This window comes from Cricetulus griseus (assembly GCF_003668045.3).
Source record: "Cricetulus griseus strain 17A/GY chromosome 1 unlocalized genomic scaffold, alternate assembly CriGri-PICRH-1.0 chr1_1, whole genome shotgun sequence".
Lineage (NCBI taxonomy): Eukaryota > Metazoa > Chordata > Mammalia > Rodentia > Cricetidae > Cricetulus > Cricetulus griseus.
In genome coordinates, this window is record NW_023276807.1 from 157,037,056 (window position 1) to 157,051,156 (window position 14,101).

General features: G+C 45.7%; 1 protein-coding gene across 1 annotated transcript in view; it reads right to left on the reverse strand.

Annotated features, from left to right (window-relative positions):
* The window catches only part of LOC100769947 (serine/threonine-protein phosphatase with EF-hands 2), a 36,271-nt gene extending 22,257 nt beyond the window's left edge, over nt 1-14,014 (reverse strand). Inside the window, exons 1-9 of the mRNA XM_027388410.2 lie at nt 13,597-14,014; nt 8,580-8,671; nt 5,824-5,951; nt 5,622-5,679; nt 4,362-4,537; nt 3,133-3,247; nt 1,917-1,963; nt 556-722; nt 34-70 (exon numbers count right to left, since the gene is read on the reverse strand). Of these exons, the coding sequence (XP_027244211.2) occupies nt 34-70; nt 556-722; nt 1,917-1,963; nt 3,133-3,247; nt 4,362-4,537; nt 5,622-5,679; nt 5,824-5,951; nt 8,580-8,634 (783 nt within the window). The 5' untranslated portion in view covers nt 8,635-8,671; nt 13,597-14,014. The remainder of the gene's footprint in view (nt 1-33; nt 71-555; nt 723-1,916; nt 1,964-3,132; nt 3,248-4,361; nt 4,538-5,621; nt 5,680-5,823; nt 5,952-8,579; nt 8,672-13,596) is intronic.
* Between the last annotated feature and the right edge of the window lie 87 nt (nt 14,015-14,101).

Genomic DNA, 14,101 nt, shown 5'->3' on the forward strand with positions numbered 1-14,101 from the left:
AGAAGGGAAAGTTTGACTTTGAAAGGGGCACACCTTGTATTTATGCATCACTTCCTTGGTGAAGCCGTATCTGGACACAAAGCACACATGAAGATGCGTTTAGTGACAGAAGTCATAGCGTGATCACATTCTATAAAAAACGCTTGCTCTATTTTTGGGCCCTTAGAATATGTAAAAAAAAGAGAAAGTTTACACTTTTGCCATTATTTCTGGGTAGAGAAATTATGAGATATTTAAATTCTATTCTTTTTGTTTTTCTAGATTTACTCCTCTCTGTGTGAATCCTTATTGTTTGAAAGCTAAAAATATTAATATTTTAAAAATATAATGTTCTTATTACAATAGTAAAATAATGTGGAATTTTAATATATTATATGCTATGTGTTTTTTAAGAAATCAGAAAACTTTATTTTTTCTGGTAATTGAACCCAGGGCCTTGTGTGTGCTAGACAAGTGTTCCTTCACTGAGCTACAGCCCTAGCCTAGGAAAACTGGAAGAAGCAACTTTTCATAACTAAAACAAGCTCCCAATGGCCAGCGTGTCCGGGCCTGTACCGTAAGTTCACCAGGTGATCCTCATGGTTCCCTCTGTTGAGGTGGAACTCTTTGGGATAAACCAACATGAAGGCAAATAGGACCATCAGAACTTCTACTGAGTCCTTGCCTCGATCCACGAAGTCACCATTGAACACATACGCCCTCTCTGGCGATGGTAGACCATTCTTCCATCCCAAGAGGAGTCCAGGAAGAGGCAGTAGAGGAGGGGAAGAGAACATGAGGTTAAAGGCAGCAGGTATCTGACTGCTAAGTTAGCTGTAGTCATCCTGTGTGTGATCTGTGGGTGTCTCCAATGGGAAACACCAGCAAAGGGAAGATGTTTTCCATTGTGTTATATTTCCTTTCTAAAGGGGCTGAGGATGGGAGCTGCTCATCAAAACTGACACTTGATTCAGAGACACAGTGTTGCCATGCAGTGTGAACCAAAGGATGTTGGGGACATGGAAGCCACTTTTAAGTTCCAGATACATAATGACAGTAATAACAATAGTCATAATAACTGCCATGGACTCATAGGGATTAGATCAGACAGCACCAGGCTGAGCATGCTAGCACAGCCCTGCAATCCCAGCACTTGGAAGGTGGAGGCAGGAAGGATCAGAAGTTCAAGGCTACATAGTGAATTGGAAAGAGGCTAGCCTGGTCCACATGAAACCATATTTTAAAAAACTTTAAAAAATTTATATATATTCTTTTTGATATACACATATATGTATATATAATGACTTGGGAACACAATAGACATACAAAGCACATATATGTATATCATATATGTATATATAATGATTTGGAAATGCAGTAGACATATAAAATAATATTGTACTAATGAAATATTGAATATGCGCTTTGGTATGCATTCTACTTATAGCTAAAATGGATATAAAATAAACAAACTTTGGTTGTTTCCATAGTAATCTTTGAAAAATAGAAAATAAGTTGCTTAATTATGGTTCCAACTGCTTATCAATATAACGTTTGGGTTTGCCTAAATTTTACAAACCTAATTGGAACTGAAAGCAAGACTGACTTATGTCACTTGTTGTACAGACATGTATATCGTTTAAAATAATATTTTAAAAGCCCAAGCAATTGGGGCTGGAGATATGGCTTGGCAGTTAAAAGCACTGGCTGCTCTTCCAGACCACCCAGGTTTGATCCCCAACACCCTCACAGAGGCCCACAACCATCTGTAACTCCAGTTCTAAGGGGTCCAGTGCCCTCTTCTGGCTTCCATGGGCACTGCATGCCTGTGGTAAAAATCCAGGCTATGATTAAGCATTTGTATAATGGAAAGGACATACCTGAACTTTTAAATTAAGCCTCAGAGCAAGAAATTAACTTAATTTGAATGTTCGTACCTTGTAAAATATAAATATTAAGTCATCCAGTTGGCCATGTAAATCTCCTAAGAGAGAAAAAAAATGTTAGTTCATACTGACCCTTCTTTTTTTTTTTTTTTTTTTTTGCAAACTGCACGAGGCTTTATTATAGCTGTTTAACGAGCTAACCCCATGTTATCTCGGGTCTTTCATCCACCCACCATGGCGGATGGCTAGGAAAGATGGCTTGAAGCATCTGCATAGAGATCTTATAGGGCAGCGTAAAGGGATTGTCTAGGGGTATGCACAGGCTCAGGATTGGTGTGGCTCCAGGCTTGGAGGGTTTGCCCTGTGTTGATTGGATACTGACCCTTCTTTAACAAGAAAAATACTGTGCCTGAAAGAACCCAACCAAGTTAAGAAAGCAGCGGTTACTAATTTGGGGACAATGGCTTTCACTTCACCTCACTGCAGATGTCCTTAGAGCTGAAAATGTTTTTTGGTTTGGTTTGGTTTTTCATGATTCTCACAAACAGTAAATAATCCATGTTGCGACTGAAGCAAAGATGGGGGAGGATAATGCGGGTTGGTTTCGGATGAGAGCTGGGGACTCCACCCCATTTAAGTTAGAAGCTGCTTTTGGGCCAGTGTTGGGAGGTTGTTCAAGAGAGATTACCAAATCCAAACGTAATAATAGATCTCCTGTTCACATGTTGAAACAATGATTTTTAACTTTCAAATGCTTGCAGGCTGAGCAAGACATATCCACTGGAACGGTTCACAACTCCTCGAGTGCATCTCCCTCAGCTGGATTGTGGGCTCCTGTCTGCATGGCTGCTGCTGCTGAGCAAATGGATGAGACTAGCTGCTATGGTTCTCCATGGGAGAGACGTGTGTATAGATGGAACAAAATAAGTCTATAAGCCTTGCTCAAGTACCAAGAAATAAAATGTCTGCTCATACAAAAGCCTGGGTGGGGTGGGGTTTCTTTCTTTGTTCTTTGCTGTTGGCTGGTTGTTGCTGTGATTTTGTTCTCAGTATGGACTGAGAACTTGGAGTCATTATGAATTGTTTCTCTGAACCATGTCTCCTTTAAGTACATGTGGGACAAGTGTGAAAATGGTCAGCTGAAGAGGAGACACTTTGGCATGCTGTTCACATGCCATCATGCTCCCGCTGGCTCAGCTCCTTCTCCTGGCCCCTCTCTGGGGCAGTGTCTTCTGGTTTGTGTCTAGCCTTGCCTAGGGGCACTCACCGCACACTGTGATCTCCTCACTGTAACAGGTTGAGACCCGGTTGATGTTGGGCAGCTGGGCCAAGTGTTTCCTTGTCTCATACAAAAGACTCAAGACATATCGAGCATGGAGCTGCTACTGGGAAGAAGGAAAGGAACAGAATGGAGCAACACCGGTGGCCCCATTTTTGTTGGTGAATGCCCAGCCACCCCAGACCCCAAAAGAAACCCAGTAAACCATGGATCCTCTTCACTCTGCTTTCATTTCTACTGTTCTTCCCTCCCATTTGTCCGTTCTGTAAACATCGAGTCACCTTGTCATTCCTGTCTAGTATGTAAAACTCCTCTTTGCCCCTCGGGAGCAGTGCATGTCTGCAGTAGTGTGGTATGAATTAGTGCACTTACACTGATAGTGGGAACCAATCCCACCATTGCTTAGAAATAGCATCCCAACTGGCACATTGCTTTCATCTTGTCACAGAGTGGAAGGACTGCGAGGCACGCACCTCTCAGAACCGAGCTGCCTCTCACCAGCTCTACAAGCCAGTCTCAACCTCAGCAAGCACTGTAATTTTATTATGACTCCAGAGGTTCTCACTATGAATTTCTGACTGTCCTGGAACTCACTCTCTAGACCCAGCCCGCCTGGAACTCACAGAGACCGGCCTGCCTCTGCCTCCCAAATTCTGAGATTAAAGGTGGGGTCCCTCTATTTTAAACAGCAAGCTGGAAGGCCATTGCTTCTGCATCTCTTACTGGTCTCCTGGATTCCTCCTTGCTAACCACAGTGGAGTTCCGAGGTCCCTGGACAGTCCACGAAGATCCTTCCTCAGAGCCTTTGCCCTTGCCTCTGTCTAGAATACTCCGTTCCCAGATAACTCAGGTGTATCCCTCACCACCCCAGACGTTTGTCAAAGATTTCCTCCCCAAACCCTAAAATCTCTGTCTTTCCTGCCCATAGCTCTCATCGCTTTCTGTGCTACACAGACTGACTCATCGGTTTTTTGTCTTTCTACACCACTAGGGTCCGGTGCATGAGGGTGGCTGCATCCTCAGTGCTCGGATCAGGGTGAGCCTCCCAGCATCCCTCACTGGCTGCCTGCAGGCTGAATGAACGAAACAGTAAAGGTTTTGATTTTAGAGACTGGCAGATGGACCACAGGAGCCTGGCTACACTTCCGGGGGTGGTTTACTCATGCCTTTACTCATGAATACAAGTCGGTAGGGACCACATTCCCACTTAAGCTTACTTGTCTCAGCCTGAACGCTTCCACTAGGGCGGTGGCATGGTCAGGAAGAAGCGGGAAGGAGAGATGTGGCCCTGTGTAGCTGTCGGGCACCTCTATGGATTCGTAGTCAGCGCCCTTCTCTGTCTCCACATCCTGGGCAAATCTCTCCTCAGTGAACATGCGGTTCAGGAACTCCCCTAGTCCAGACACAGAGGGCAAAGGCAGGCTAGCTTAGCAAGACTTTGTGGGACTGTTAATGCAATGGGACCCCGCAAAGCTGGCACTGGTTCCAGCCCAGGATATCACAGGAAAACCAAAGTGAGATAGTAAGGGGCACAGGAGTAAGTTTATATTTCCATGACAGTACAACATTAGGTGGTATCTAGTCTACATTTACTTTTTAAAATTCACCAGAAATAGGCGATGGAAAGACGATGGCTCAGCAGTTAGGAGTGCTTGCAGCTAACTGCAGCTCTTCCACAAGTCCTGAGTTAGATTCCTAGCACTCTGGCATCTCCCAATGACCTATAAGCCAGCTCCAAGGGGGAATCTGATGCCCTCTGCTGGCTTCCTTAAGCACCTGCACTCACATATGCATACACACTTTTACACATGCTTTAAAATAAATCTTTTTTTTTTTAATAACCGAAAGATTGGCCAGAGAAAGTCCAGAAATGCAGAGGCCTATAAAGGCAAGAGGAAGGTCAGAACAAAGGCAAGGAGGAAAAGATTCTCAGCCATTCATCTTGTTCAGTGGGCGCAGCAGCCTCCTCCAGCTGCCACGCTCTGAAGGTCTAACCCCAGGGTTTCCCTTCTGGACTGCAGGGGACCACAAGTGGCAGACCAGAAAGGCTCTGGAGCCAACTATCCTGCCATCCTTCTCTCCAGGAGGCCTTCTACCAGGAACTCCCAGGCTAATGTTGCCCCAAGGTCCTGATGTCAGGAGGTTCATTTTCATTACTTCCCAGGCCTCCTAAGTTGCCAGCTAGCAATCTATTTTCCCATTTCTGGCATGTCTCTCTCTCCATTCCCTCCATCCCAATCCACTCCCTTCCACCTCCAGTGTTTCCTGCCACTTAGTAAATCAGGTCCTTGCATTTGTCTCCACGTATGCTATAGGAGAGCCCAGGCTAAAAGTTTACTCTGTCATTCATTTGCTAACCATCTCATTCAGGCTTGAACTCTGACCAGAGTCCCCACCCCAGTCTCTGTGTCACCCCCACCACACTGACACTATGATATTCAGACAGCAGACCATGTCACATGGCAACTCATACTCACTCTCGTGGTGGCTGCTAGGGGTGAAGTGATCCACAAGATAGCTAAAGAAATCATGGAGCTGTGGAAAAACCAGACAAGGTTAGCTTTAAAAAATGAGGGAAAGAGAATCCAGGAGTGGTCCAATCGCCTGTATCTTCTAGCACCAGGTCCTGCTGCCAGGGCTGGCAGGCAGTTCCCTGTCCCTGCTGGCATCCCCACGTACCTTGACCTGGTCTTGCTGCCCAGCATACTCTATAGACTGGAAGATGTTCCAGGTACATCGCCGCCTCATCTCCAGGCGGGCCATGTAGCGCCGGTACCATCTCTGGATCAGGACCGATGCCTTGAAGGCTGTATGCAACACAAAGACACAGGCCTGCTGGCAGGGACTCCCAGAGATGGAGCAGGAAACACTTTGCCCCATGCAAAAAGTGGTGGGAACAGCACTACCCAGAAAAGCCAGGAGGCAGCATCTATCTTATTGTTGGTCACACAAGCTTGTCCTCCATGCCCATCCCACTATACCTCCCAATTCCTGCCAAGACTGATGGTACTAATCACTAGCAGTTTATTGGATTTTCACTTCTTAATGTTTCCACCTCACCTTGGCCCCTGTCTGAATGGAGACATTTGCAGGTACCTTGCCGGGAATAGTAATGAACCTATTTTGCCCTTTGTTTTTTGTTTTTGTTTTTCATTATTAAGTCAAGAGAATTCACCTTTTCATCTAAAGAAACACCTTCCTGCTTCTCTTTGGCATATCTGAGTGCACCTGTATGCTAGTGTTGTGGGTCCATTGCTAAACAAAAAATTGATTAACTGACAAGACGCTCTGTGGGGCAGCTGGGCATGGTAATGCATGCCTTTCATCCCAGCACTTGGGAGGCAGCGGCAGGCTGATCTCTGTGAGTTCGAGTCCAGCCTGGTCTTCAAAGCAAGTTCCAGGACAGCTAGGGCTGTTACACAGAGTAAAACCTGACTCAAGAAATAAAGAGAGAGAGAGAGAGAGAGAGAGAGAGAGAGAGAGAGAGAGGAAAAAGAAAGAAGGAAGGAAGGAAGAAAGGAAAGAAGAAAGAAAGAAAGAAAGAAAGAAAGAAAGAAAGAAAGAAAGAAAGAGAGGAACTGCTCTATGGGGCTGAAGTTGGCTCAACAGTTGAAAGCAATAGCCACTCTTGCAAAGAACCAGGTTCAGCTCCCAGAACTATGTGGCTGCTCACAACTGTCTGTATTTCTAGCTGCAGAGGATCCGACATCTTCTTCTGGCTCTGAAGGCACCAAATATATATGTTGTAGAATATTATTATTATTATTATTATTATTATTATTATTATTATTATTATCATTATTTTGGTTTTTCGAGACAGGGTTTCTCTGTGTAGCTTTGGAGCCTATCCTGGCACTCACTCTGGAGACTAGGCTGACCTCGAACTCACAGAGATCCGCCTGCCTCTGCCTCCTGAGTGCTGGGATTAAAGGCGTGTGCCACCAACACCCGGCTGTAGAATATTATTTTAACTGGACAAAGATGTGTTACATTTGTTTATGCTGCAGAATATGACTTTAACTGTTGAAGATGTAACATTTGTTTAACAACATAAGGCTGTCACACTTGTTTGCGCTGCCTTTGTTTAGTGATGTAAAGACTTGTGTGTTGAGCTTGTTTCATTTTGCCTGCCTAAGCCATCTGATTGGTCTAATAAAGAGCTGAACGGCCAATAGCTAGCCAAGGGAAAGGATAAGTGGGGCTGGAGGGCAAAGAGAATAAATAGGAGATAGAAGAAAGAAAAAGAAGAAGAGAAGGAGGGAGAAACAGAGGGACACACCTAGGACCAGAAGCCAGAAAGCAGCCAGCCAGCCAGACATAAGAAGCAGTGAAAGTAAGACATAAAGAAATAGGGGTGGGGAGGTAAAAAGCCCCGAGGCAAAAGTAGATAAAGAGAGGTTAATATAAATTAAAAGAGCTAGCCAGAAACAAGCCTTAGCTTGGTCAAGCATTTATAACTAATATGTCTCCGTGCCAGGATTTGGGAGCCGGTTGGTGGCCCAAAAGAAAAGTGTGGTACGTAGCACATGCCTTTAATCCCAGCACTGTGAGTTCCAGCACACCCTGGTGTACAGAGTGAGTTCCAGGGCAGCCAGAACCCTGTCAATGATGATGATGATGATGATGGTGATGATGATGATAATGATAATAATAATAATAATAATAATAATAATAATAATAATAATAATAATTTGTTCTATTAGGTATTTGGTCACATCTATGCGAAAGTGGATAATTCAGCTGGCTTTAGTAACTCTAAAAATTAATTTCTTTCTACCTTTCTTCACAGAAGCCAGGGATGTTTTGGAGAGGTAAAAATATTGTTACAGAATTCCTTATTCTGAATTCTTTTGTCCTTCATGCCCTTGGAATAAAGTTTAGAGTCCTACAGAAGGCTGGACAAACATGTTGGTACATGGGAGCCAGAGGCAAGAGAGTTGTGGCAAGTTTGAGACCAGCATGGTCCATACATAGCAGGTTGCTGGCAGCCAGAGCTACACTGTGAGTCTCTACATTAAAGACCCCAAATAAACAAACAAAATCCTGCAAGATTCGGACTGGCGTGGCTTTTGCCACTCCCTTTAATTCTCCACCTCTTTCACTTTAAACCATTCCGTTCCATGGATGGGCATCAGCTTTTTCCTCCCCGCTGACGGGCTACATTTCCCTTTTTGCCCAGCCCCATTTCATGCACTGTGTAGAGTCTGCGTAAACTGAGACAACAGCGACTGCTAGGGACATTTTAATTCTACCAACTCAGATGGTCTGCGGAGCACTGCCAAGGAACACGTGACTTCTAAGAGGCGGCCAGAGGATAAATCAATGGCTTTCTGCTTCTGTCCCGAGGAGCTCCGCCCCCACCCTCCACTCCCCACCCCCGCAGCATGCATGGACTTTGGGCACCAAGGCTAGCTCTGAAGGAGGGAAGCGCGTACCTTTCTCAGCATTCTGAAAAGCGAAGTGGTGTTGGCTGGAGGAGCTGCTTCCCATGGCTGAGGTGTGGAGATCCCGGGAAGGGAGGCGTTCACTGCCATAAGGAAGCGGTGTTGTCAGAGGGAGACCGACTAAAAGCATCAATTCAGATGGAACAAACCGCCCATGAACCCCATGAGAGTGTCCTCTCCTCTCTAGACTCAGTACCCAGGCTTTGTTTATCCTGTGAAAATTCCTTCCGTTTGTCATCCCTTCTCCCTCCCGTTTTCACTCTCTACTGGCCCCCACCCCATGGTCTAGAAACACGCTGGTAGCTTTAGAGGCTTCAAAGACTTTTCATACACTCCACCATACTGAGGCTGCTACAAACCACTGCTCTCCTCTCATCCACAAGAGCAGATGGCACATTTTCTTCTTAAATTGTTTGGTTTTTTTGACACAGAGTTTCTCTGTATAGCTATCTATCCTGGAACTCTCTAGATAGATCAAACTCTATCTAGACCTCAAACTCACAGAGAGCCCCCTGCCTCTGGCTTCTGAGTGCTGAGATTAAAGGCTTGCACCACCACCCATCCATACTATTGTTTTATGGCCCTTGGATTAAAGTCGGGGCCTGGAATATACTAGACAACCGCTCTACCACTGAACCATACCCACGGCTCCTTTTGTTATTTGTTTTGTTTTGAGACAGGCTCTCATGAATCCCAGGCTAACCTCAACCTCACCAAAGTAACTGAGGATAACCTTGCACTTCTGACTGTCTTGTCTTTGCCATCTGAGTGCTGGGTGACAGGCATGCACCAATGACACCTGTTTATGTGGGGCTGGGCTTCATAGATGCTAGTCTAGCACTCTGAGCTACATCCTAACTCCCTTTTTACCTTCATTTTGAGATGTTAAATATTCCAGGCTGGACTGGAACTTGTCATCCTCTTGTCTGAGTATCCCAAATAATTGGGATTGCAGGTCTGCATCACCCATGCCTGGCTTCTTAGATGCTCTTTTTTTGGGGGGGGGGGCTAGTTTTGAGACAGGGTTTCTCTGTGGCTTTGGAGGCTGTCCTGGAACTAGCTCTTGTAAACCAGGCTGGTCTCAAACTCACAGAGATCCACCTGCCTCTGCCTCCCGAGTGCTGGACTTAAAGGCGAGTGCCACCACCGCCCGGCCCTTAGATGCTCTTAAAACTACCATTTTCATTCTCATTGATCAAAGCATTTCACAGTCATTAAAGCACAGAGTAGAAGAGGAGAGGTTTGGAACTAGGCATGCACATACCCAGGCATGCGCGTGCACACACACACTGATAATTGAGAGATAGAGGAAAATGAGCTCCAGAGAGAGGGAGAGGAGGGAGCAAACATAAGAAAGTCTGCATCTGAGATCCCAAGGCACAGAACTGTAATCCAGGTGGGAACCGTAGAGGCAAATGGCTTTGTTGTTATGGCGAGGTAGGATCGGCAAAGGTAAAATTATGGAGCACTGCTCCAGTGTGAAAAGCAATAACTCCCGTGGGCCAATAAGCCGGGGTGAAAACAATGGTGTCCTCCATGGGGTAGCACATCAAGTCATCATGCATAAAGGGATGTTTGGCCCACGGAGCATATAGAAGGGGAGAGGGGACCCAGCTATCACCAAAGCTACAGAGGTGCATGCATCCCTCCTTGGGTCCCCATGGCCTCCCCTGTGTTGTGCATAGGTTACTTTATTGGGTGAGTAAGGCTATGCACACCAGGAGTGCTTTGCAAATCTTTACCATTGTCATGAAAATTGCAGAATAATTGTTTTCTTAAATGACAGCCTCAAAAGTTCAGAGCTGAGCATGGTGGTGTATGCCTGTAATCCCAGTACTCAGGAGGACCATGAGCTATAGTGGTGCCCTGTCTTAGAAAAAAAAAATCCCCTAAAATATGCTTCCTCATAAAACAAAAAGTGCTTTTGTATTTTCCATACAGAATCAACCAAATATTTATGGCATAATAAAAACAGTGGCATACTATGTAACAAAGAGCAAGGCAAGTCTATGTACAATGCGCTGAAAATGTCCCCAAGATGAGTCACATGAAGAACAGTGTGCCCAGTGTGCTCTCATCTTCTTAAAACAGTCCGAGTGTGTGAAGACCAGGGTGTACACCCCACTCTTAAACTGAAGAATGGGTCTGGGTGAGAGCCTTTCCCTCCCTCCAACCCCCAACTCCCTCCTCCTCTTTTCTTTCTCTCTCTCCCCTTCATTGTTTCTTGACAGGTCTTGACCTCAGTCCCAGGCTAACCTGGAGTACAATCCTCCTTCCTCAGTATTAGTATTCAGGCATCTGTACTGGCCTGTCCTTGGGGTTCTGACAGAATATACTCTCAGCTGCAGCCACAAAGAGCACCACCTGTGCACATTCACTATGTTCCCTTTTAAAAGGGCCCCGCCCATCTTTCTCTTTCTAGCTCTGTCTCTGCCTCTCTCTTTTCTCTTCTGCTGCTCCAGTCAGCCCTCTCCACTCTCCCCTTTCCCATCCACTTCCCCCCAATAAAAAAACCCTCAACATGAGCTCTGTTGCATGATGTCTTTCTCTGGCATGCTACTTTTAAAAATTACAACACTCAGGCTTCTGAGTGCTGTGAATACAGGCATGTCCCACCACACACAGTTCTGTTGGTGTTCATACCATCTTAAATATGCCTGGTTGGATTTGACCTCAAAAGCTAAGCAGAACTGAGCCTGGTTATTAGTTGAACAGGTGGACTTTCATTTTTAATTTCTAGGTTTGTTTTTAAGTAATCTTTATCACTGAGATCCATAAATGATAATTTTCAAAATTTTTACATGGAAGGAAAAAACAAGAAAAGAACTGTAACTAGATTTGCTATTACATATGGGGGTCCCCAAGAGAAAGTGAAGTCATCTAGAAGTCACTAAAAATAAACAGAAAGGGAAAATAAAAGAATTTTCAAGAATTACTTGAGTAAAAATGGGGAGAGTGCTCTGTGGATAAGGTTCTCAGTGTAGAAGCCAGAGGGACCTGAGCTTGGACCACAAGCTCTCATGTAAAAAACCAGGTGTGGCAGGTGCTTGCCTGTTAACATGGTGCCCATAGTAGGGACTGGAGGATGGTGGGTCTTACTGACTATCTAACTGCACAGGGAGCGCTAGGTTCAAAGAGAAACTGATTGAAGAGACTGTAGAGGACAACTTGTGCCTACCCATGGACTCCACTAAATATGCTCATACACGCACACGTGCACACTACACCCCCCCCCCCGCCCCCGTCCTGGAAAACTGAGGTTGAACAAGCTTCACGAAACTGAACTGGTTGGCTCCCTCTGGCAGCTGACACACCCAAGGTCATTGTGACTTCCACACTATGCCGCTCAGTGAGGGAGTGTCCCTGCCTCTCTAGAAATTGACTTAACCAGTCGAGTCAGCCAGGCCTTATCATTTTCTAATATAGGTGTTTCTCTGCTCACTAACTGAGCCTAATAGGTGGAAGAAAAGTTGGTTGTCAGCACCCGAAATCCAGAAAACCCAAGGGTAGCCCGCCAGATCCCCATGAGCTGATGATGTAAGAGAGGTTTTCTAAATGACCTTCATTTCCAAACAGAACTGAAGCAGGAGAGAAAGACAGAGAAAATGACAGTGACGTGGAAAGGGAAGCAAAGGCAGGCGACAAAAAAAAAAAAAAAAAAAAACGTCCCATGGTCCTGGGGCCTGGCTTGCTGACTTCAGGAAGCCTCGAGCATCTTTGGTGAAGTCACAGTTGCCTGGTGAGGCAGGTCCCTGCTGTCCACAGACATCTCACACAAAGGTGAGACAACAAACAAGCTGTGCTCACTTAGGGCTGGAATGATATGTGAATTCCTACCCAGGTCAAGGGTAAATAAACTGCTTATGTAAGAACAAAGGGACATAGAAGGTCGAACACACCCGGCTCTTTCCTAGGCCTGACCAGTGCTTCTTAAAACTGTTTATTTTATGTACATTGGTGTTTTGTCTGCATGAATATCTTTATCAGGGGATTGGATCCCCTGTAACAGGACAATTGTGAGCTGCCATCTGGGTGCTGGGAATTGAATCCAAGTCCTTTGGAAGAACAGTCAGTGCTCTTAACCACTGAGCCATCTCTCCAGCCCCTGACCAATGCTTCTTACAGACCCATCTCACAGCTCTGTTCCCTGAGGGAAATGCTTCATTTATAGTCTTGTTACAAGCTATATGCTGTGGGCAACATTGAAAAGCAGTGTGTGTGTGTGTGTGTGTGTGTGTGTGTGTGTGTGTGTGTGTGTGTGTGTGTGTGTTGGGGCTAGAGAGACAGCTCAGTGGTTTAGAGCACTTGTTGCTCTTTCAGTGGACCAGGGTTCAATTCTCAGCACCTACATGGCAGCTCATAATCATTCATAACTCCAGTTTCAGGGAAACCAATACCCTTTTCTGACATTCATGAGCACTAGGCATGCACATGGTACACATATATACATGTAGGCAAAACATTTATACATAGCATTAAATAAATCTAAAGTATTTAAGAAATAAGTGTGTGTGTGTGTGTGTGTGTGTGTGTGTGTGTGTGTGTGTGTGTGTGTGTGTATCTGCTTGGGGGTGGGTGGTTATTCTTATCAAGCCTTAGTAGAGGTGTAAGTTGAAAACCACAAAGATCCAATATAAACACCCATTGTAAACACACCTAAGTTTGACTCTCATCCAGAAGGCTATGGCCATGCTTGGGTGTGTCTCATTGCTTCCCTGAGTGCCTCTTTCCTTTAACCCCTGTGCTTAATATCTGTTAGAAATGCACTTTACTTCATCTCCTCCCATTTCATACTGGCTTCCCTGAACGAAGCGGCAGTCCTGGTTTTGCCTGGATGGAGGTCCCCAGGGGACAAGAAAACCCTTGAGGCTACCGTGGGAGATGGATGGGAGCTGTGCTTCTGTCTCTGTTGTCCATGGTGAAAGCCTTTCCCTCCCACATTAACTTCAGTTATTGGGTTCATGTTCTCATGCATTTCTGTCCCACAGGCCAGGAAGTTCCCCCTTACCTTCTTGGTGCCTTGATGACTGTGAGGCACAAGGCAGGCACTTAACCCAAATGCCTGGTCATCGTCTTATATTCAGGGTTGGTGGATGGAGCTGGCTGCAGGTCTAACAGATGTGACACCACCGTGGCCTGGTGTGTTGTCGTCTCAGAGGGCAGGTTGACACTCACAACCCTGGCAGTGCATTTCAAGTGCCAAGTGACATTCGAAACATCCACTTTCAAGCTCTGGGCTAACAACCTGGGTCAAATGAGGCCTGGGAACAGGAGGCAAGTCTGCAGAGTGTGACGTGTCACTCAGGGTGGGGAACACACATACACCCCAGCCCTAGATCCTCTTACTCTTGTGGATTAGGAGGTACATTCCCCAACCAGCCCAGCATGCCTGAGCTCCTTAACCCAGAAACAGAGTGGTGACCCCAGAGGCCGGCTGCTCCACAAGACCCACATGGGGAGTGGGGGTGCGTGTGTGTGTGTGTGTGTGTGTGTGTGTGTGTGTGTGTGTGTGT